Source organism: Crotalus tigris, unplaced genomic scaffold, assembly GCF_016545835.1.
Source record: "Crotalus tigris isolate CLP2741 ecotype Arizona unplaced genomic scaffold, ASM1654583v1 scf7180000017782.1332974, whole genome shotgun sequence".
Classification (NCBI taxonomy): Eukaryota; Metazoa; Chordata; class Lepidosauria; order Squamata; family Viperidae; genus Crotalus; species Crotalus tigris.
In genome coordinates, this window is record NW_024096632.1 from 201416 (window position 1) to 225267 (window position 23852).

Sequence of the window (23852 nt, forward strand, 5' to 3'; positions counted from 1 at the left end):
GTTGGGAGTTAATCCCTGCTTGATCTTGAGAATTTTCTAAATCAAAGGAAATGTTACTATTGTGGTTTCTGCTATTATTATACATTAGCCAGGGAGGCCATAAAATTGTGCTTGTATTTGAGTTTTACAGATTGGAAGTGAACTTATTCAACCATTTTTGCTGCTTGGTTTGAAAAGATGGTGGCATGTATTCAAATGACATTTTATGTGCTAATTATTTCACATTCAAATAATTTTTCTGGAACTATATACTGAACTTTTGTTTTAGTAAAGCTGAGTATTTCTTCCAAGAAAAATAATCCTGGCAGCAATTTGGAGGGAAAAGCCATCTGCATGAGGAAACCTGGTATATTTGGTTCTGTTCAACCAATTCAGCCATTTTATACTTTAAAGTTGGGCAGCACAACTTTGGTCAGGTACCATCTTTGAAGGACACATTCTTTGAGGTGTGATTGCTGTTTTTAATGTACTGCATTACAGTATTTGGTCTAGGTCCAGCCATCTATTTTTTCTCCCTTTCTCTGGTTTTGTCTCCTCCTCCTCCCGCTCCTCACGGTGGCCTCCCCTCCCCTCTTGTTGCCTCCGGTTTCTTTCCAACCCAGGGCAAAAGATTTTTCTTTCTTTCTTTTTTAACGCAGGTTACATATCGCGGATAGGCATCTCCTAGCGTTTCCATTCTCTTGCCGGCTGTTCTCTTTCGTCATATCATTACGGAGGCAAAACGCATAAACCTCTCGGAGGCTTTCTCTTTCTCCTTTTCTCTCTCTTGTGTCGGTGTGATCTCCCAACGTGCACGATCTGGTTTCAGCCCAGCCGAAAGGCGCGCTGGGTTATACACTTTTCCGAGTGCCTTCTCTAACTCGGGTTCTCGCTGAACGCAGCGAAGTCTGCGGAGCCCCCACTTGCTTTGCGCTCGTAAAAGGAGCGTTCCCGCCGGCCCGCCCACCGACCCACTGTTCCTGCTCTCTCCTAGCATTTCAAGCGCTTCTCTTTCCACTCCCTCCACTTTTGCTCAAAACAAAAAAGTCAGCAGCTCCATCTTCCTGCATTTCCATCCATGCGCTAAATTGTAAAAAGGGGAGATTTCCCCCTCCGCCTCCTTCTGCTGCCGCCACCGCCAGCACCAGCCTCACTGGCCGGCACTGCTGCTGCCGCCGCCGCCGCCACCACCATCATCATCATCTCCCTCCTCCTCTGCTTCTCCTCCTCCTCCTCCTCCCTTTCTCCTCTCCTTTTGGCAGCACCAGGACGTCCGGCGTGGTGGTGATAGAGATAGCGGTGCTGCCGGTCCTGCCGTGGGGTTGCAAGCGGACGGGGTCGCCTTTAAATCCTCCCGTTTTTCCAAGGTGCCTAACAGAGCGTGAGCGATCCGAGAGCCTGCCGAGAAGCTGAAAGGCAGCGAGGAGTCACGATGAGCGCACGAGGTGACGGAGCCGGGCAGCCTTCGACTTCTTCCGCGGCTTCCAAGGAACAACCTGCCACCGCCGAACCGCCGAAGAGGGGACGAGGGAGACCCAGGAAACAGCCCCAAGTCAGTAATTTCTCTAGCTAATCTAGACTAGAGCAGAGATATGTGAGAATTGGGCGCGCACGTGCCTTGCAAGCTTCTCAGCATTGGCGGTGTGTGTTGGTAGATGTAAAAGTGTTGTGGCGGCCACAACGGGTTTCTTTGCTCTCTAGCAATTGTAACGAAGTGGGTCAGAGCTGCAAATCCCACTGGCAAGAGGAAGGAGCGGAATGTGTTTGTGTGTGTGCACGCGCGCGCATGAAAGAGGGAGAAATGTGCGAGCGAGAGCGCGCGCGTTTGTTTCTTTTGAACTGGCGAAAACTTATCTTTGCCTTTATTGTGTGGTTTTACTCTGTAACGCGGAGCGGCTCCGGTCCCACCAACCAGCGCTCAAGGGCTAGTTTCGAGCAAAGTTTAAATCTGAGCCTGTGAGCGGACTGAAAAGAAGAATGGGAGTCAGGGCTGTCTTCGCTACGTCTCAATCTTTGTGCCATGTGTCTTCTAGCTGGTCTCGCAGTGGCTGCCGCCGCCTCTGGTACCATCCGACTTCACCCCCTCCCATCGTGGCCGGGAGGGGGGGGTCAGACTCCCCAAATGTGTGATTCAAAGGGTGAATCATTGTTGGCTGCGTGTTTACTTTGCATTTTGTAGGTTTGACTTCCTCGAGGCTTAGTCTGGTCCCCCTCCCCTCCAGGAAACTGATTACTCTGTGTGAGAAATAGTGCTTCGTGGTTTAGGGCTATGTGAGTGCTCGTTGGACATTTGAGTCCTGGGCATTCCCTTTTTTTTCCACGAGGTGAAATCCATAACTACTATGCGCTACATTTGGCAAAGTAAACAGGCTACGGGGATACCCGAGTTGTCCTTCAAGTCATGTGGAGAGAGAGATTCTCTGCGGATGCAACCAATTAAGGTTGCCGTTGTAACGCTGCCCAGCAGCATGGAGAACTTTTTCTGTTGTTGTTTGGATTGGTTTCCATTTCCTCCGAGGCAGCTATCAGCAATAGGAGTTGCCTACTAAGTGCATTTAAAGCTGACTTCCGCGGCATAATTTTTTTTTCATTCATTAGCATCAAACCACTTCCTTTAGAGCAAATCAGATGGTCGGCAAACTGATCTGAAACCTGAAATGTAAAATACCTCAAAGTGGGGGGGTTCCCTTAAATTTGCGACGCTGTTGGGAGTGATCATTAGCTAGAACCTCACACTTACTCTATTTTTCTTTTCATATCCCCAACAGTAAAGCAATAAATATACGAAAGGAGGGTATAAACAAACACACACACACATTCCTTGTATTATGTTTGTTAAACTATCATTTCAGTGTTCCCCTCCCCCAGGCGTAGCAAAATTTCCCATCACCAGTACCAGTTTATTTTTAAAAGTGTGTGGTATTGGAAGATTCTGGTTTGAAAATGGGATATTTTATGAAATACAGTGTACTCAGAAAAAAATGCTTCTCTCCCAGTCAATGCTGAACATTATAGCTATCTGGCTTGATTTTTTAAATTATGTCAGTTATACAGCAGTGCAGTAAAATTCTATGCATGCTTGCCCAGAAGTAAGCCTCACTAAACACTGGGTTTTAGTCCCAGGTAAGTGTGTATAGGGTTACAGACTTAATTTCTTTTGCAACCTAAAGAATGTACCAGAGTTTTAAGACCATTCACAACTGCACTTAATTAGTTGAATTTCATCCTGTAATCTAAATAAAATGTTCGATATTTGAAAGTGGATGTTTTCTTTCTTTTAGTCTATATGATTCATTAAATAAACATTTGAATTCTGAAAACGGGAATCCTACATATTTAAACAAGTCTTCTGTTTATGATCAAACAGAAACTATTGGGGAACAAAATATCTGAACAAAAACTGATTTGATATACTCTGAATCTTAGTCATACTATAAACTTTAAATTGTTTTCTCATCAGGCCAGAACATGCAGAGCCCCCACATACTGTACAATATATAGATTCCATTAAGCTAGACAAAATGGATTGTAAACTACAGAACAAAGCAAAGCTCATTTTGGTAACTTTCATAACGAGAGAAAAAAATATCCCTTAAAGGTTCTTTAAGGTTGGAATCCCAGTCTCAAGTGATTACAAATGTATATTTAATAAACAATTATCAAGTGAGTGGGAAGAACCTCCACTGATTAGAATGACAAAACATAATCTTCTTAGGTGTATTCGGTTGGGAAAAATGTATCTGATATACTTTTTCATTGTTTTTCCATGGAGCTCAAGCTGCTAGGGAGAAACATTTTAATTACTGCAGATAAACATATACTGTTATTTCCCATGTTTAACATTCTCTTTCACTGTAAATTTGAGTCACTTGTTGACTTTAAGTTCTGTTGCTTGTATTTAGATTTGTGTTGAGTTTTTTTGGGACAACAGTGTGTTTTCTGTTTTTAGGAACCTACAGGAGAGCCATCTCCCAAAAGACCAAGAGGAAGACCTAAAGGAAGCAAAAACAAGAGTCCCTCTAAAGCAGCTCAGAAGGTAAGAGTAGTCCAGAACAAAAGATTTGCTTTCATTACCTCCTATTTTTTAGTTATTGTCTAAACAGTTTCACATTTAATCTTTGCACTGTGTGGGGTTTGGGCCATTTTAATAATATTTCAGGCAGGAATGTTAGAGGAGTTTCTTGGACATATGAGAAGCAATCCTCCCTCACCCCCCCCCATAGCTTCTACATATGTTTAGTTTACAAATTCAGGATTTCACTATATATGAACCCTGTTTACTACTATTAAATAAATTCTACTATTGTTAGTATCTAACATTAAATGTTCATATTCTGAAAAAAATTAATATACCTAGGCAAATTATTACTCTAATGTTTTGTTAACTATATAGTTAGGTATAAGCTCAGTAATACATTGATGGGTATCAGGATATATGTTTATACACTGATCATCCTTATTATCATCCTCATCAGACATCAGGGTTGAATACCAGACTATCCTCTATATTCCTTGCTTGAGTTAGGAAGTATATTTTGGGGAGGGGAGAAACACCACATTTTGAACAATTGTTGCATTCTGAATGTTGTCAAGGGAAGGAAGCATGAATTGACTAGTTCATTGAAGTAATCCACTTTGTCTCAAAACATTTTTTTTTATTTAACAGGTTCCAAACCATAATACCACATAATACCAAAGAAAAAAAACTGTTTTTATTTTAAAAAATCATGGACAAATGCATAGTATAGTGGTTTGCTTTTTACAGTTTCTTTATAAGATACTGCTGACCTCAATTTTAAGTAATTTTGAAACATCATGAATCATGTTTGGTAGACCAGTTGCTACCATCAATGGTTTTCATTTACAAATACATCAGAAACAAAAACACAAATACTGTTATTGTTATACAGATGTGATATTCTTCTTGTTTTAGCACTTTTTAATATATGCACACCAGTTTTGATATTGTTAATAATGTTGACATTACGAATTACCATAGCAACCTAGATAAATGCTTTTTTAAAATATAAGGACTGACAGTGTTTTTGTCTTTCTTTAATTTAGCTCCTTTGAGTTTCAGTACAGAAAACTTTATATTATTCTTTTGCATTTCCCCATCCCCTTTTCCTCCCCATTTTTGTAAATGGAATTTAAAATACCAAATATATTTCACTGGCACATCTATTTTAAAAAAGAATATTGTAGAAAAAGTGCAGACAAACACAACAAAAATAATCTGTAACTTTAATCCCCCCCCCAAACGAGAGTCCAGGTAAGGTGATACAATAGGGTGATATAAAATTAAAGATGATACTAAGGAAATGAATAGGTTTTATACTGCTAAAAGTCATAATCCCACAGTCATCCAATAAAATGGATAGAAGGCAATATAAGACATGCAATGATTAGTCAGTGACATTTCTTGTAACAAAATGTAGTAGTGACTACTAACGGAAATAGCTTTAATGAAAAAATAAATCAGTCTTCTTTATTTCTTCCCAGAATTTCATGACCATTGTCTTGTAGGTTGGTAACAAATATTCCAAAATTTATGGAGGGAACCAGGTGGGAAAAGACTGAACTTACAAAAGGACACAGCTATCCATGGTGTAAATTACTTGATTTTTTTTTGTAAATCTGTAAAATGTAATTCCCCCCCCCCCGAAATTTAATGACAATTTCTGGAGGGTTTTCACATTCTGCTATAGGTTTTCCTTAGGCCCATAGCTGGCCACTGGGGAAACAGAAAATTGAACAATATAAGTATCTTGATGAACCATAATATCCTCAACTTATTACTGTAAAGGAGCCTGCCCATCATGGTTGTAATATGGGTCACCCACATGATCAACCCAATTTTATGACTTTTTTTGTGATGGTTTTTAAATAAGTGAATCAGTGATTTGTATGGGCTAGGTTTGCGAAAAACTGGAAGTAAATACCAGTTTGGGGCAAAACTGCTGTAAAATGTAGTAAAGTGATCTCAGGATGCTACAGTCGTAAAAGTAGGTCGGTCATCAAGCACCCAAAATATCACATAATTACTGGGGGGGGGGAACTGGCTTTCAGAACTTTGAAATCAGGTTGTAAGTATCCCTAGGGAGGTCTGCCATAACTTAAACAATCAGTAAGTAGTTGTAAGTCAAACTATCTCTAATGTATTTGATTTTGGTTCAGTGTGATATGTAAAATCATTCTCTATGATTTTGTAAATCGCTGATGACTTAGTGATATTTTTAACACCCCTATATAATAGTTTACTCAACAAATGCCAGTAATTTAAATAATAACATGATACGTAAACCCAATTAGTGAATCTGTTATTACTCCACATCACAAAACTTATACTTCTAGTCTTTATAATAAGCAGTTATCATGTTTATAGCAAGCAATATTTGAGATTTATAAATTTAGAAATTAATCAGCTCTCAGGATAATCCTAACTATTGATTCTATTAAATGCAGAACAAATAGGTTTAGGATTGTGCATATACATAAATGTTAATTAATGTATTTCTATGATTATTTTATAATACTAAGTTGATTTAGAAAGAACTAGGAGTTTAGAGATGTTTACAAAGGAATGGCTACACTTTTGTTCATAATTCAAAGATGTTATTTTTAAAATTGTTGATTGTTTTAATAATAGAATAATTTTACTCTGCAGATGTTACCTGTTTTGTGTTAAAAATATACCATTTACTAGATGCTATGGCTCTTTGAAGCACAGGAGTTGTATAATGGTTGTCACAGAAGAGGCAGCTTTACTTTCAACTTACAATGATTGAAAAAGATTGTATGCAAGAAGTTGTAAGTGGATTCTGCCAATAAATATCTAGATTTTCAAAAATCTTCTAAAATATATCTTTCAAAATATATTCTGCAATAATTATTGAATTTACAGTAGTGACTATTGGGTAAGTTTTTCTTTTGTGGGTTAAATATCTACTTAATAAAAGAACTATTTGCCTGTTTTTGAAGATTTATTTCTAAGAATGTTGAGGAATAGATAATTACTTTTATATATGCATGGTTCTCTATCCTAATTATCATCTATTTGGGAAATAGATCTGTTTTTATAAAAGTATATTTATATGAATTCAGTTTCTTTGCTCTAATGGAAAAACTATGTTTAAATAATTTATATTGTGCCTTTCTATTGTTAAAGCAGTTAATAAACAAATTTTAAAGTGTAACGGACAAATTATAAAGTATAGATGTATACAAAGATGTATAAATTATAGAAGTGCTTTATCTTTTTGGACCTTTAAAAATTATAACTCACTTTGGAATTTCAGTGTATACAAAGTAACAATGTGCACATTTGGTATATTGAATTCTTAGGAAAATATATTATTGTTAATTGTAACTGTATGCTTTTTATTGGTCTGAGTTATGGCTATTAAATAAGCTTAAAACACACATATATGTTTATTTCCAACCTAGATCTGAAAGCAGGAGTTGTCACTGCTAAAATTATTTTACCATAAAACTGGATTCTGTAGGTAATGAAATGTTGCCAAAATTTATGATAAATAGGTGGCTTCTTTCTCAAAGTAAAATAATTGAAATGTATTATAAGATAAATGTATACTTTTAGAATTCAGACAGGCAAATAAAGAAGCTCATGATTAATTGTGAACTCTTACACTTCATAATTAAAAATCTCTCTCTCTCTCTGTGTGTGTGTGTGTGTGTGTGTGTGTGTGTGTGTGTCTATATGATATATATATATGTGAATGATATGGATCTTTGTTATATTTTACAGAAAATTCCATTAAATCTATTGGGATTGTTCTGGAATGCTCAGTGATGTATATTTTAAATTTCTTGCTGCAGTTTTTTAAAGCTTACACAGCTTCTGGTAGACTTAGAAATCGGGCCTGGGAGGCATTTAAAACAAATTGAGCTTGTTAGGAAATTAGTAGTGTGAAACTTGACAATACAAAAATGCTGCAGGACCTAATGAGTAGTTTGTTTCATGTCTGCTGCACAAATTCCAGGGAATAACCCATAAAAACAGTAATATAAAACCCACAACTAAATGAATGTATAATTAAGAGGGCTTTCTAAAAGAACAGCAGCAGTATTAGCTCTTTTAAAGTTTTAAGTTCACGAAGGAATCAAATAAGAGGTAAAACAAGAAAGATGGGAAGCAGGATAACACTGTTCTAATTCAGATGTTTCTGTCACTGAACAAATTCTTATGTTGCTGTTCAAAAATGTAGTTTTTAAATATTTGAGGGAAATTGTTTAGCTTCTAAAACAAATATAGATATCTTATGGGTCATATTCTAGATTTTTAGATTTATAGTTCATATTCTTTGTGCTTGATAAAATACAGTTGATTTTTTTTAGAATGAAGATATACATTTGGGTATTGTGTTACAAATTGTTTTTTTTGGAAGTGAGCTCTCATAATTAACTGTCAAAAATTAAAACTGTTTTGAGAAAAAATGTGGAGATTACATATGTCTATTGTCTCTGAAATGTGTATGTGCCTTTTATTCATTAGTCAATTAAAATAAACAGCCTAAACTGTGAATATCACCAGCATATTATATTGTCTTTTCCATTCTTCAGTATCATCCACACTACCCACAACGAGGCATTGAAGAAGAAGCCTAATTTGCAAGCATAGATCACATCTGTATGTAGACTGCCATTTATTTATATTTGGGCCAGGAAAAGAAACCGATCCCCTCTTTTGTGGTTAAATTTACAAACATAGAGAGAAGGAAGATGCAGAGTTTTAGCTGCTCTCTCTCTTTTTTTTTAGAACAATGATTTCTCCACCCCCTAATAAAACACTTCTAGACCTGCTTTTGTTAGCATGTTTCTTTTAATTCCAAACGTGCCTGTAATTTATAGCTTTTGCCAGGATAAATCTTGAGGTGCTATACAATATTAATTCTTCCTCTGTTAGTTACTAAACAATACTTAATCTTGATATGCCCTTAAAAATGACATTGTACCATAGCTATGACCATGCTGGTAAATAGAAAATGGTGGACCCATAGAGTTTCGCACATAATAAAACAAGAAATAAGATTACGTTGACTTGTGCATAGTTCATAACCATATTCACATACTGGTGATAGTTATTAAAATCAATCAGAAATGTAATCTTATAAAGCAAAGCAAGCCCTGTCTGTTAAAGCAATGATTTGATTACTTTAGCATGTGCTAATTTGTATGTAACCATGCAGGCAGCCTTCGCTCTGTTCCAGTTTGACTGTGATTGGTAGTCTTTTGGTAGTGCTATTGTGCAACTCTTTTCTTAGTACCGCGTTTCCCTGAAAGTAAGGCCTACCCTGAAAATAAGCCCTAGCTTGATTTTTGAGGGTGGGCCTAATATAAGCTATATCCCAAAATAAGTCCTAGTTTTGGGGCAATGCACACCTAAAAATCAAGCTAGGGTTGGGGTGTGAATCTGCCCCATGTGCCCCACACCCATTTACCTGGCAGCCAGGCCTCTCCTCACTGGCCCACTTCTTCTGTGGCATCTTCTGCAGCCAGGCCTGCATTTCTCAGTCACAGGCCTTTCCAGAAGGCCTGTGCAGCCAAGAACCGAGCTATAGATTGAATCCATAGCTTAGTTCTTGGCTGCAGAGGTCTTGCAGAACCGAGCTATGAATTGAATCCATAGCTCAGTGCTCGGCTGTAGAGGTCTTCCGGAAAGGCCTGACTGCAAAATGCAGGCCGGAATGTAGCTGGAGAATGAAGCTGCTCCTTTGGCCACAGACAAACTGGACTTGCTTGGCGGGGCTGTCGGTGTCAGAAGTGAGTAAGACATCTCCCGAAAATGAGATCAGGTGCTTCTTTTGGAGGCAAACAAAAAAATAAAAAAAAAAGTAAGACCCAGTCTTATTTTCGGTGGAAACACGGTAACTTAGATATAGGCTTATGAGTAAGAGGCAGATTTTATTTTTATAAACAGAATACAGTATACTTCTTTACCATGATTCTGAAGCTTGAAGTTGGATGCCAATGTAACTGACTCATGCAAAATATTTTCATGTGGTCATCCTACTGCCTAGAGAGTAGTGGAGAATCTAAAATGGTAAACCTAGTGGTAAATGGTAAATGCATTATTCTGCCAAATGTTATAGTATAAGTTACTAATACATGATGATTGCAGACTCTGGAATCATGTCATTTTTAGTATTCTGTCTATCTGAACATGTTTAAATGATAGCAGTCATTTTCTTCAGCTATTATTTAGACTAAATCTTTGTAGAATTATGAACTGATTAAAAGAACATTAATCAGATCTTGTTTGCTTCCAAAAGAAAAACATAGGTAAACAGTTTAACTAATTAAGAATTTTTTCCTCTTGTCTTTTTGCTGTTAATGGGAAAGTATGTTACATATTGAATGAAGTCAGGTTTCATCTAGTTCACCCATATGTGAGAATGTAACTCACCTTATCAGGATGTTAAGAGAACAGAAAATACAGTGAATTGATTATGCAGGTATACCATAAATCATGGTTACTGTGTGACTAAACCTCTGATGAAGACATAAACCTTAATACCTGAAAAAAGATTCATGAAGCTGTAAGTTTTAAAATTTGAGACATTGAATATGACTGAAGAAGGTTGATAGTCTAGGTTTAATACATCTGTAATGGAAAAAAGGAATTTTTGATACAGATAATCCTCAACTTACAATACTTCATTTAGTGACTTTTCAACATTACAACAGCACTGAAAAAGGTGACTTATGACCATCTTTCACACTTAACAACCGTTGCAGCATCCCCATGTTCACGTGATCAGAATTCAGACACTTGGCAACTGACTCATATTTATGATGGTTGCAGTGTCCTGGGATCACATGATCCCCTTTTGCGACCTTCTGACAAAGTCAATGGGGAAGCCAAATTCACTTAACAATTGTGTTACTAACTAAACAACTGCAATAATTCACTTAACAACTGTTGCAAGAAAGGTTGTGAAATGGGGCAAAACTCACTTAGCAACTGTCTCACTTCCAAACAAATTTTGGATTCAATCGCGGTTGCAAGTCGAGGACCAACTGTATTTTGCTAGTGAAAGGTCTTTCTTTCTTGTATCTATTTTTGATTTTAAACTACATCCTTGGTAGGGGATCGCAAAAAATAATTTCTTGAAATACACAGTTTTATGTTTGGCAGTAGGAAAAGAGATGCAGCAATAGGTTCTGGCTTTTTGTTCAAAGAGGTTTGAAATTTGGAGCATGCTGAGGTTGCCTTGAGGTTTCCCCTGTGAAAATAATATCTTTGTTTTAAGATCCTACTTGAGACAATTGAGAAAGAACTTAATGAATGCCTTTGCCTGACTAATTCCTTTGAACTCATCCACATTCCTCTTATACAGTTATATCAGTTAGTTGTATAATAATGCTGCTACTGAGGAATATACATATGGTTTCAGAAACATTTATTTGGATGCTTGTTGTTCTTACTTTAATGTACCTTTAAGAATGTTTGCATTGACTATGGTCACTTGGGAATAAATGAAATAAATTCATTGGGCCTTACTTTCAGGTAACACCAGTAGGATTGCTGGAAATATATTATCACTCTGTTGTGAAATCTCTGTCTTCCCTTTCCTCTTTTTTTGAACTGGAATATATCATTATCTTTCTTATCCCTCTGAATAAAGTCTAATCTGAAAACTACATCCTGTAATCAAAAGAGTTTTCCACCAAGAGACTATTCAGTGGTAGAAAATTGCTGTTATGATTATTTTAGGGGAAACATTCCACTAAGACCAAATTCTCCTTCTCTTTTTAGATATCTTTATTTTTCAGTCATGATACTGTAACAGTCATTTGTTTTAAATACTAGTTAGGGTGAAGCTCCAAAGATTTCTAAAGTCCATCTTGACAGATGACAGATGAATACATTATATTTGAAGAACTGTTTTGACTATTAAAGGAGAGTCTCAGGAATTTGTGCAAAAGGATAACACAATTATCACTCTGGAAAAGATATGCATTACAGTAATTGTTTTTTTTAAAAAAACATGCATTCTCAACAGAAACCTGTTTTTTACATGAAAATATGAGATAGGATTGGGTCAGGTAAATTATCTGATTTGAAATAACACTTTTAGATACAGTACTTTAAGTGTTTTTGAGAATATCTGTACTACAATGAATTAAATTAATTTAGTATATCCAGTTGCTGGCCTGAAGTGAGGTTGTAACATTTTAGTTTTCCCACTTGTATAAATCAGAAGTGTTCGTATTCGGTTTTTAACTTCAGTATTTTTTACAATAATGGAATGCAATGCAACACTGTTAGATTTGTTATTTGCATTCCTTTTCTCTCAAAGATGCATAGCTTCACAAAGCAGTCTTGCTTGTGTTTCTTTCCACAGTTTTTCATTGGAGAATAAATAATAACTTTTTCTTCACTGGAAATAGCAAGTGGTTTGAATTTTTTTTTTTAATTTCAAAGGATTAACTATTTCAGGATTTTCCCTGTAAGGCCACCATCTTCCCATTTACAGAAAATAAACATTTTTTTAATAAACAGCACATAGTTGTCATAAACAAACACCTTAAATATCCATCAAGCCTAACCTTATTGTACAAAAAATTCAGTGTTGGCAAATAGTAATTTAGGAGTTATCAAATTGTACTGAAATGGATAGTCAAGGATGGGCTGTCAAATGTGGGCTGCTAAAATCCAGTTGATCATTAGATGGGAATAGTGTTTTCTTTTTCTCTTTGCTACCATTTACAGATCTTTCAGATTTTTGAAATTATCTTCTAGGACAGCCTACACATATTTTTCCATATTATATAGAAGGGAGTAAAAGGTAGTAATTCAGATTTTGAATAGAAATTGAGATGTACCTTAAAAACGCTTTCAGGATTAATCTACCTAACTTGATTCTAGATGTCATGTCTAGACAATTGGACTGAGGAGTGATTGCTGAAATATTTTAAGCAATAATCACTGAGTTTCATGTGATAAATTGTTAATACAGATATGTTTCCTTATCCAGGTTGTTTGAATATGGTATCTTAAGAAAATGGCATTTATACTATGAAGTGCTATTTATGATTGAATATGAAGATTTTATAAAAACATTTTAAATGACATGTTATCCTCTAATTTTGTGCTGTTATATTTTCACATGTTTCTTCCTTATAATGGGCTATAGATATTTATATTTATAGTATCAAGGAACTGTAGAAAACTGCTGCAGTATTTTCAAATGTATCAGAATTCCTTTTACAAGGCATCGATTTTCAGTAGGAACTGAAAGAATAGGGTGTTAAAGTACTAAAAGAAAAACAGATAAATAGTCATTTTATTTCTATAGCCTCTCATCTTAACCAATGACTCTGTGCTACTTAAAGTTCTAAAAATATAAAAACAATTAAACATTTAAACAATAAAAACATTCAAAATAAATATATACAGCAGCCAAGATAATTAACAAAGCTAAGAATGGGACCTGTAACACATTTGCAGCCCAAGGCTGAGATACAGATAGTCCTCGACTCACAACAATTCATTTAGTGACTGTTCAAAGTTACAATGGCATTGAAAAAAGTGACTTATGATCGTTTTTCACAGTTACAGTCTTTGGAGCATCCTCATGATCATGTGATCAAAAATTAAGATGGTTCACACTTACGAGCATTGCTGTATCCCAAGGTCATGCAATCACCTTTTGCAAACCTCTGATAAGTAAAGTCAGTGGGGAAGCCAGATTCACTTAACAACCAGGTTACTAACTTAACAATGTCAGTGATTCTCTTAACTGGGGCAAGAAAGGTCTTAAAATGGGGCAAAACTCATTTAACAAATGTCTCACTTAACAACAGAAATTTTGGGCTCAATTGTGGTCATAAGTCAAGGACTACCTATACATAGCCAAGTTTTTAAAGCCTTACAAAAGGTTAACAGGGTTGGGGCTATTCTAATTTCTAAAAGGAAAATATTCCACAGAACAGGGGCTACTGCAGAAAAGGCCCGTCTTCTATTCCTTGTCAGCTGACTTTCTTTGGCTGATGGGATTTGCAGCATGCCCAGGCAGCTAAATAGAATTGAACACATAGAGACTCTTGGAAAAAGATGGTCCCTCAGGTAACCTGGTCTCAAGCTATTTAAGACTTTAAAGGTGACCAGCATTTGAATTGTACCTAGAAATATATTGCTAGCCAATACAATTCTCATAACTGTGTTACATGTGCTGTATGTCCAGCACCATTTATTAATGTGGAGTTGCATTCTGAACCAACTGAAATTCTCAAGTGCTTTTCAGGGACAACCCTATATAGAGTACATTGCCGTAATCTAGGTGAGAGGTTATGTGGGCATAGGCGATAATGAACAAGGCCTCCTGGTCCAGGAATGGGTGCAACTGGTGCAGTACTGAAAGGTGTGCAAAGGTTCTCTTAACCACAATTGCCACCTGCTCTTCGAACAGGAGTTGTGAGTCAAGGAGGATCCCAGATTGCATATTAGGTCTGTCTGAATAGTAGCACCCATCTAGAACTAAGGAGTGAAGAACCTTGTCTCGGGAGGGTCCAAATACTACCACAGCCACCAGTTTTGCTAGGGTTAAGTCAGAACTTGTGTTGCCCATCAAGTTCCACTGGAATAGGATATCCACAGTTTCACTCAAGAGGGCCTGAGGTAGAGGTATAAAGCTGGGTGTCATCTGTATATTATGGCCAAACTAGCAGCTGAGAGAGCCCTATCCTCATGTTCCACATGCTCAAATTTCTCAAACTCCTCTTCCTCCTTGCAAGATGTAGCCCCCTCCACCTATACTGATTCTGTTTTAAGGCTGAAGTCTAATACAGAGCAAATGGGAGCCGCTTTGTCTGCCAGATGTACAGCATATTATTCACAGCAACCCTGTAGGTGAACTTTGGTATTCTTCTTCCAAGAAGGGACCAAGTTTCCTGTAACAGGGCTAGTGGGTGTGCTGCCCCGCTCACACACCCACACATAGCAGTATGTTAAAGGTTTTTATTGAGCGGCCTGAGCCCAAATATACAGTCCCCAGTACTTCCTGAATAACAAAAACCCTTCGAAGTCAGAATAACTCAGCCCTTCGAAGTCCCACCAGAGCTCTAAGGAGCCAGCAAGAGGAGCGGTCTCAACCTCTGAAGCCAGGCAGAAGCCAGAACAAAGGCACTTGACAAGGCAAGAGTCCCAAAGGCTTGAATTAATCACCTGGCAAGGCACAAGGTCAAGGCACAAACCAGAGGTCCAAATTATCAGTTCAAGGCAAGAAACACAACAAAGCAGGAATATGAAGTAAGACAACATTTCAGCATCAACCTTCTCTTTGGACAAGCTTAAATAGTTAATGCTGGTACAGCCTCTCATGATGGGCGAGGCTGCTGCCTCATGAGTAGCCTGGCTGACTGGCATTGTTCCTGTCACCCCTTAGCCCTGGATACCCTTTGTTTGGGGAGAGGAGGTAACTCTTCTTTCTCATCTGTGCTGGCCACTGGCAGCTGTACTCGCTTCCCACCTAGAGCCTCAGGCTTTCTTGCTGCAGCTGTGACTCCCTCTGCCTGATCTCACTGGCTGTCCATCCAGTCGTTCCAGCTGCAGTTGCTCTGTCAAGCTGAAGCCTGCTGCTTCCTGTATGCATCTCCAATAGCCCCTGGACTCACTGTTCTGTCTCCCCAGAGGTGCCACAGACTGGCTAATCCTTCTCCAAATTAGACTTTGGAGAGGAGATTGGAGGCATGTACAGAGATGCGCCCGGTAAGTCAATCACAGTGGACTATCGGGAGATCCAATAAGGGTGAAGAAATAATTACGTTTTGCCACCCCTACCACCATAAGGCAGACTCTAATAGCATGCCCAGTTGTCTTTGCTCTTTGTCTTTTATCAGCAACACTCTAGCTGCTTTAGTTCCCTCAGTTCCATCATATACTATAGGAAATATCGGGAACCATGGAGAGGCCATTTAGCCACAATCCAATCCAAAGCTACCACTGCTCTACTATTCCATTTGGTCACTAAGACTTTAGTCAGTCCGAGTACCAGCTTCTTCAGAATAATCGGATACATTGGTTGTTTGGGGTGGACCCAAGCAATGAAGGAGGGTGGCACTCAAGAATTGGAAACTTATCAATTAGTGATCTGCCTCTGGCAGAGGAGAAATTAATATTTCCCCCAAATCCATAAAGCTCTGCCATTGCGCTGATCCAAAAACCAGATAGGTATGTCACCACTACGATGAGTTGGGCCCTGGACAATTCGACAAATGGCTACTAACTTCTGATCTACCTCTGATCCTGAGGCCAGGGATGATGACTGAGGTTCTCCAGGACCATGAGTCCAGGGAACCACCAGCCCAGCCACAGAGTTGAGCAGCTCAGGTAGGGAAGTCACTATGCAGCAAGAAGGCTGGTACAATAGCAGCAGACCCAGCTGACCCTTCCTGCTGCCCAACATAAGAAATAGCATCTCACGTCTGGTAATGTGTGGAGCAAGACCCCTGAATACCTCCAAAACATCCCAGACAATCACCTTTCATATCACCTTTCCTGAAGTCAATAATATTAACTTATAGGGCTATTGTTTATTAAGTAATGCAGGAGAAGTGCTGCTTAAATCTTAAGGCTGTAGTCCTGTGTGAATATTTAATGGTTATCATTGGAGTCAGGAGTGGCTTCACATATTGCCCTTAGTCATGGTATAATTAGTTAAGATTTGCTTTGGTATGTTATCAATCCAACCAATTTGTTTTTTAAAAAACATCTGTGTTAGAATTTATATGAACCCACCAAATTATTATTTATTGAATTGCAGCTAAGCAAGCCATGGCTTAGCATGTTTATGAATACATCCATTATAGAAGTTAAACATTGGCTGATGCGATTGTGCTATGTGTAAACCCAGCTAGAGCCCTTATTCAAACAAGTAGTATAGTTTTGTACAATGTGTTAACCTTTAAAGGAAATTTCCTTTTGAATAATAACAGAATATAAATGGTATAAGTATTCAACATTTTAAACTGTTTTTTTATCCATGTTTGCAAATGAATTGGAAAGGTAAGAAAAACTGAAGTGTTCATGCAAGATACCATATTAATTCAATTAAATTCATTTTTTAATTTGTAGGATTTGAATTAATACTAGTGCTTAGCACCAAAATCATATTTAGAATTGGAGAGGAGGAAGATGGATTGAAATGACCTTTTAAATAAATGTATCTTTTGAATATGCTCTGAATAGTATAACGTACAATTTATGTATAGACAGTATGTTTTCTGATCTTCCTACATTCCTCTAGTCCCAGCTTTTTTGTTAGCAACCATTGCTAACATTTTGAGTTTGTTTTGGCCCACAAACAAAGAAAAGTTCTTTAAACAGATACATCCAAAGATATTTTTGTCAAGAATGTTGATTTGCTTTCCATACATTCTTATCAATAGTCTAGACACATGAAGATCACAGTGAATAGTCTATCATTTTTTTAAAAAAGCCATTTCCTTCCTTAAACAATGAACTTTTCATTCTGTTTCATGAAAGGATGAGCTCAGCCTTTCTCCATAAGGGAAAAAGGGAAAGAATAGAGAATGGGGGAGAAAGAGTAAAATAGATAATATTTCTTGGTGGCTCCCATCTAATCAGTAGATAAATAAAAATAACAGTGTTGCAGGAAGTAGGCACTAGTTACCCCAACACCAGGGTTGTCTAATAATGTAATTAGAAATAAAAATAATTTGGATCTATATTATGTACCTTTGTTTTTACAGAAAGCAGAAGCCACTGGAGAAAAACGACCAAGAGGCCGACCCAGGAAATGGGTAAATACTACTTTACATTTATAACTATGGCTATTTCATCCTCCAAACATAGTATTAATATAGATGGTTATGTCATTTTTATTTGTTTAAATTCATTGCTATTTTCTACTTAATTCATCTCCTAGTGGATCCTAACCTGGCTTTAATTATTGATATACTTAGTTAATAGCCTGGATTCACACCATATTCTAGGGCACTGCATGAGGCCAGTTTCAGAAAGCTGCAGACAGCAGACAGTAATATCTGAAGTGGAAGAGAGAATGGTAGTTCCAGTCTTAGAGTAAATCATCTCCCATCTTCCTAGTATATACATATACATTCTCTATATTTGTAGATTAACCTTGCCTAATTGCCTCATCAAATTTGTTATATCACAACTGCAAGACGTCTGTTAATTATACTGGCTGGGAACCCTAGGATCTGTAATCCAAACACATTTGGGTAGAGTAGATTAGGAAGATAGATGTTTGTAGGGAATACAAACAGCAGTTCTGTGTGCCTGATGTTGCAGCCTTTTTGTGCTCCTGGTTGCTATAACGTATTCTCTTCATCACTATCCCCAATCATACTCTAACTTTCTTAGAGATCTTTGGTGGCCGAAGCATGCTCTTCTTTGTGGCTACCGCATTGGTAGTAGGAGGAAAAGACCGGATGTTTTGTTACCTCTTCAGCAAATAGTATGGGTAGTATACAGATTTTGTGATAATAGATACTAGATTGCACATGTCATTGTATATGTAAATATAGGTACATAAAGTGGTCTGCGGGAGCTAATTAATGTTTTTTTTTACTGGACCTCTGAAAACTGCAAGCACTGCTCAATGAAGGTGTTGAAAGAAGGCTCGTGAAGAGTAACCACGGTTTCCTACCTTTAGACTCTAATTTGCTCAGAGACTTTTCTTTATTTATTGAGTGGAAATAGTTGTGTGAGTCTATATCAGCATAAATGAACCTCAGCTCTTGCTTTTTTAAAAAAGAGAATGAGATAGTTCGTTGGGTAATTCAGTTACAAAGGTTAAAGGGGGGTTTATCCGACATCGGAAAGTGATTATGAAAGAGGATAAAATTCAAACAGAGTATGCAAAGATAAGGTTAATAAACAAAACTCCTTTGTTTCTTTCCATAGTGTCCAGGGACAACTCTGCCTCAGAGTTAAGAAACTCATACCAAACAAATCATTGGTTTATATTATTTATCCTCTTTGGGCTATCTCAGAAAAAATTGGCTTAAGCAAAGTGAACTTGGGTTTTCAAGCCATTCTTTAAATCAAGGTTTACATCTTCACAACAGTGTAAAATTGTTGCATAATTTTTAAAGTAGGGATAGTGTAGCTAAAGCAGATGTGTTTATTAAGTTTAGTTTGGGTTCATTCTCTCACATGCATCCTAACATCCTATCAGTAGAGTTTAGAATTTTGCTTTGTGGATGCTTGATTCAGGGCATATTAGTCATGTCAGAGCCATTCCTGTCACTATAGCTTCTTTTGTAGCACAAACTATTGCCATTGTCCAAATAGCGTGGGGAAATCTAAAATAACATCTCAACAGGCAGGTAACAGCTCCACCATTCCTCTTATAAAACGAAGAGGAGCTTATAGCTCTAAAAGAGGAAGTTTCTTCGGGATATCAGATAAAGTGATAGGACAGACAATGACAGTACACACAGATTTTCCCCTGACATCTCCATGTTAAAACTTGATTTATCAAAAAGTAAGAGTCAAAATGCTGCAATTTTTCTTCCAAGTTGAAGCCAAGAATTACAAATCACTGGGAGAAGAATGTCTGCGTTAATATGTAGACTCCTAATCATTGTTAAGCTCTCTGCCAAGACTTCAGCTATTGTTTTTTTTATTTGTTAATTTATTTACCAGAGTTTAAGAAGGTACATATAAAACTAATTAAAATTAGGTTAAATCTTACTTAGTTTTGTCAAAGCCAATGCATTTTTTTGTTGAGAGTACAGTCCTTGTTATGTTACTCAAAGCGGAAGCACAACTCCCAGCCTAAAAAAACCCTATGTGCTTGTACTCTAGACCAGGGCTTTTCAACCTTTTCACAGATTGTACCACTTTTAGGACATGACAATATTTGAGTACCACCATTGCTTAGCAAGATGTCAAAAACTTGATGACTAAAAAGGGCGGGGTTTGGGTTTTACTGATTAGATTTATTTATAGAAATGGCTAGTTTATAATATTATGGAAAAGTAAAAAGTTGAGGTTCAATGTTAATGCTTCCTTCTACTGCAGCAGAGGAAGCCTGTTCTTTTTCCCTTCTCCCCTTCACTTTCCCCCCTTTTTCCTCCCCACTGTGTCCTACTATTTGCTTTTGTATTTTTGTATTTTATTCTATAATCTAATAAAATATTACAAACCATAGAAAAAAAGGAAAAAAGTACCAGTTTTAATTTCTTTGGTGGCTGTTCCTTTGCTGAATCACTTTCCCTTTGCACTGACAAATATATGACAAATTTATCCATGTTTATTAATATGCACCATTACCAGCTAGCTCAGCAGTCTTCAAATTTGGCACTTTTAAGACATGACTGGATGAGGAATTTTGGGAGTTGAAGTCCATAGGTCTTAAAGTTGCTAAGTTTGTAGGCCCCTGAGCTAGCTGGTCGGCCCTTCTTCCTCTCTCCCTTCTGAGCTCTTTCCACAGTGTAGTAAGAATGCAACCCCCTCCCAATCCCTTCCCTGTACCCTTAAAGACACAGGAATCAAGTGCAAAGCAAGAAAGGCTCACATAATAAAGCAACACATAAACTCTGATTTTTTTTCTTTAAGCTGCCTCTGGCATGTCAGGGGTCACAATGTTGCAATCCGAGACTCTGGCAATTGCAAAAAGCTTTAGCCTTAAATTAAGCCTGTTTACCTTCAAAGAAAACTTTCTAAAAGCCATAGACAGACTCAAAATAAGGGGGTAAAACTAATTATATTTGTTTAAAGGGATTAAACCTATGGAAGTTAACACTTTGAACTCATTGCTAGCCTAAAATATAGACTAAAATATTCCAATAACTAAAGCACACAAAGGAGCCTCTGGATTACAAAATGCTATAAAAACTGTACAAAAATCCTTATAGTAACCCAATCAAGCTGCCAGCTGATCCAGAACTAAATAAACCCACCTCCTTTCCGACATGCTGGCTTTTCATTTCATCAGTGCTGATTGCATTCTCCTGGCTGGAGAAAATGAAACAGGGGACCTTTTCTTCCAGCAATAGCTGCTGCTTCTTCCCTGTCCCTGTTTCCTCCCTACCTGCTGACCTCTCCTTCTCTTTCCCTGTTGTCTTTTTTTCTCTTTCCTGCCCAAACCATCTCCTTTTATAGCCTCTCCTCTCCCCCCCTTTTCTTCAGTTCACCTCCAGCTCCACGCTGCTTCCGGAAGTGCCAATCATCTGGAGCCCTACCAGCTCCTGGGGCTTCTGCCGAGCCCAGATAGTTCTGCAGCTGCCTCTCCTTCAGGCTTGGGTTGCTTCAGCTCATTCCCCTCCCTGCTACACTTGGCTAGCAGTCGCATACCACCTGCCACGTGGCAAAGTACCACAGGTGGTACATGTACCACCGGTTGAAAAGCCCTGCTCTAGACTAGAGATGAGATAACACACATAGAATGGGACTGTTCTCCTATTTTATTCCACCTCAACAATCATATATATGATACTGTTTAATAGTCTGGTTTTAAAAATAATGTTTAACAGTATATTGAAATATTCTTTCTGGAGAACAAAAGGACAATGTATGAATTTTGTAGTTATTTCGGTTTGTACCAATAAATGGAGAAAATATGCTTTTATCAAACTGATAGATGCAGACAGACTTTTCTATACAAAGATGATGATGATAATTTGTTAAAGTTATATGCTGCCTGACTCCCTGTGACTCCAAATGGTTTACAAATTATTAAAAACCTTTAATACAATAAAAAAATACCAAAGCAGCACAAAATGAAAGAACATGGCAGAGAAATAAACTGGGGGGGGGAGGGAAAAAAAGCCTGCTTTAATATCATCAGCTGTAATCTTGAAAATCCTTTGTGAACTACAGTACTCCATTTATAACATAATTTTCATACACAATCATGCTGAACAATTATTTGAATGGATTAGCTTTTTGAAATACATACTCTTTCACATAAATTTATAATATTTTTACAAATAATTTAAGGCGGCAAACATATATCACCTTCCTCCTCATATTTTTCCCACAACAACCATGTGAGGTGAGTTGGGCTAAGAGAGTGTGACTGGCCCAAGATCACCCAGCTGGCTTCTGTGACTAAGGTGGGACTTGAACTCACAGTGCCTTGCTTTTTAGACTGGCCACTAGACAAAACTGGCTCTTATTGCCACACTGTAGAATAGAAATAGCTTATCCTCATGTTGAGCTATCAATTGATGATGTATATCAATTATTGAGGAGCTGTATTCTATCTTTTTTTTTTTCTTTCTTAAATATTATGAAGCACCCAGAGAATACGGGGATAAAAAATTATGCCATTGTATACGTTAGTCTGAATATATAACATATAATTACATGATCCTGCCTTGAGCAGTGGGCTGGACTAGAAGATCGCCAAGGTCCCTTCCAGCCCTATGGTTCTATGTTCTGTGATTGAGTAAATCTCATTAATATAGTAATTCATTATGCATGTCAGAGCTCTCATGAGAATATGTGCATCTAAAATTGTTCTCTGCTGAAAGAGCTTAGGAAGGAGCTTAGGAAGGAGCACCCTATTTGTATTAGAGTATACAAAGAGCATTTTTACCTCCGAAAGAGGTAAGGTCTTATTTTCAGGGGAGGGTTGTCTTTTCCACTCACCTCCAGCACTGACAGCCCCCGCCCATATGGCCCACTTCTTCTGGGCCGTAGGAGCAGCTTCATTCTGCAGCTGAAGATGTGGGCCAGCGAGGAGAAGCCTGGCTGCAAGGTAAGTGGGTGCGGGGCGCGTGGGGGAGCTCCACCCCCCACCCCCGCCCTAGCTTGATTTTTAGGTGTGTGCCTCGCCCCAAACTAGGGCTTATTTTTGGGGCGGGGCTTATATTAGCCCCCCCCAAGGGCTTATTTTTAGGGTAGGTCTTACTTGCGGGGAAACATGGTAGTAGAAGTGTACACAAATTCATAATTGTATTGTAAAATGTATTATTTTTCCAGTAAAATAATATGTCTTGAAAATATACTATGGGAATGAGTTATTTGGCTTCTATGCTTGACTGAAGAACATCAAGGCATCTTACAAAAACTCAAGTGTTCATTCATTATGAAGAGCCAATAATGTACTAACATTTGGCTTCAATACATTAGTTTCACATAAACCTATTACTGTATTATTGAAAAGATAAGCATTTTGGTCTTACTTCAGACTAGATGATTCATACTAACTATTGATTTCAATGAGATACAAATATATAGTTTTAAAACCAAATGATAACCCTGCCTCCTCTCAAATTTATTTAGTTCTGTGCAATATTGTCAATTGTATATAAATTTCATAGACTTTCAAATATAAAAATTAGATCCTGTTTCATATATAATAAGTGGCATGTAGTTTAATTTTGGATAGTAATTGGAAATGAAGTACAGTACTTCATTTTATTTGTTATATATAATATAGAGTGATTTAGCTGTATTACACATTTTCAACAATTACTGATAGAATTATATAGAGCAGTGGTTCTCAACCTTTTTAATGCCGTGACCCCCAACCAGTCGTAGGTCAAGGACTAAACTGCTCATAAGTCGAGGACTAAACTGGTCGTAAGTCAAGGACTACCCAACCGGTCGTAAGTCAAGGACTTTCCCTGCCCGGGAGTGCTGCACATGCATGGTGCTGCCCCCTGCGCTGGCCGAGGCATAGCTGGCAAGCGGCAGAGACAGAGCAGGCCGACCACTGGCTGGGCCACCAGCTAGCCCAGCCCAAGGGAGGTAAGGCACCCGCCGGAAAAGGGGAAAAAATGGCGGACAGCCTTGCTTGGCGACCCCCGTGAAATGGTTGATCGACCCCAAATGGGGTTGCGACCCATAAGTTGAGAACCGCTGATATAGAGGGTTGGTTTACCTATCCCAAAGGTTGGCAACCTGCGGC

At 37.8% G+C, this 23852-nt stretch overlaps 1 protein-coding gene across 2 annotated transcripts in view; it reads left to right on the forward strand.

Moving 5' to 3' along the window:
* The first annotated feature begins 751 nt into the window (after nucleotides 1-751).
* Nucleotides 752-23852, forward strand: part of HMGA2 (high mobility group AT-hook 2) — a 289643-nt gene continuing 266542 nt past the window's right edge. The window contains exons 1-3 of one of the 2 annotated variants that reach the window (XM_039342255.1): nucleotides 752-1531; nucleotides 3929-4015; nucleotides 17716-17766. In XM_039342255.1, the coding sequence (XP_039198189.1) occupies nucleotides 1412-1531; nucleotides 3929-4015; nucleotides 17716-17766 (258 nt within the window). In that variant the 5' untranslated portion in view covers nucleotides 752-1411. The remainder of the gene's footprint in view (nucleotides 1532-3928; nucleotides 4016-17715; nucleotides 17767-23852) is intronic. The other variant, XM_039342254.1, reaches the window with a different exon arrangement.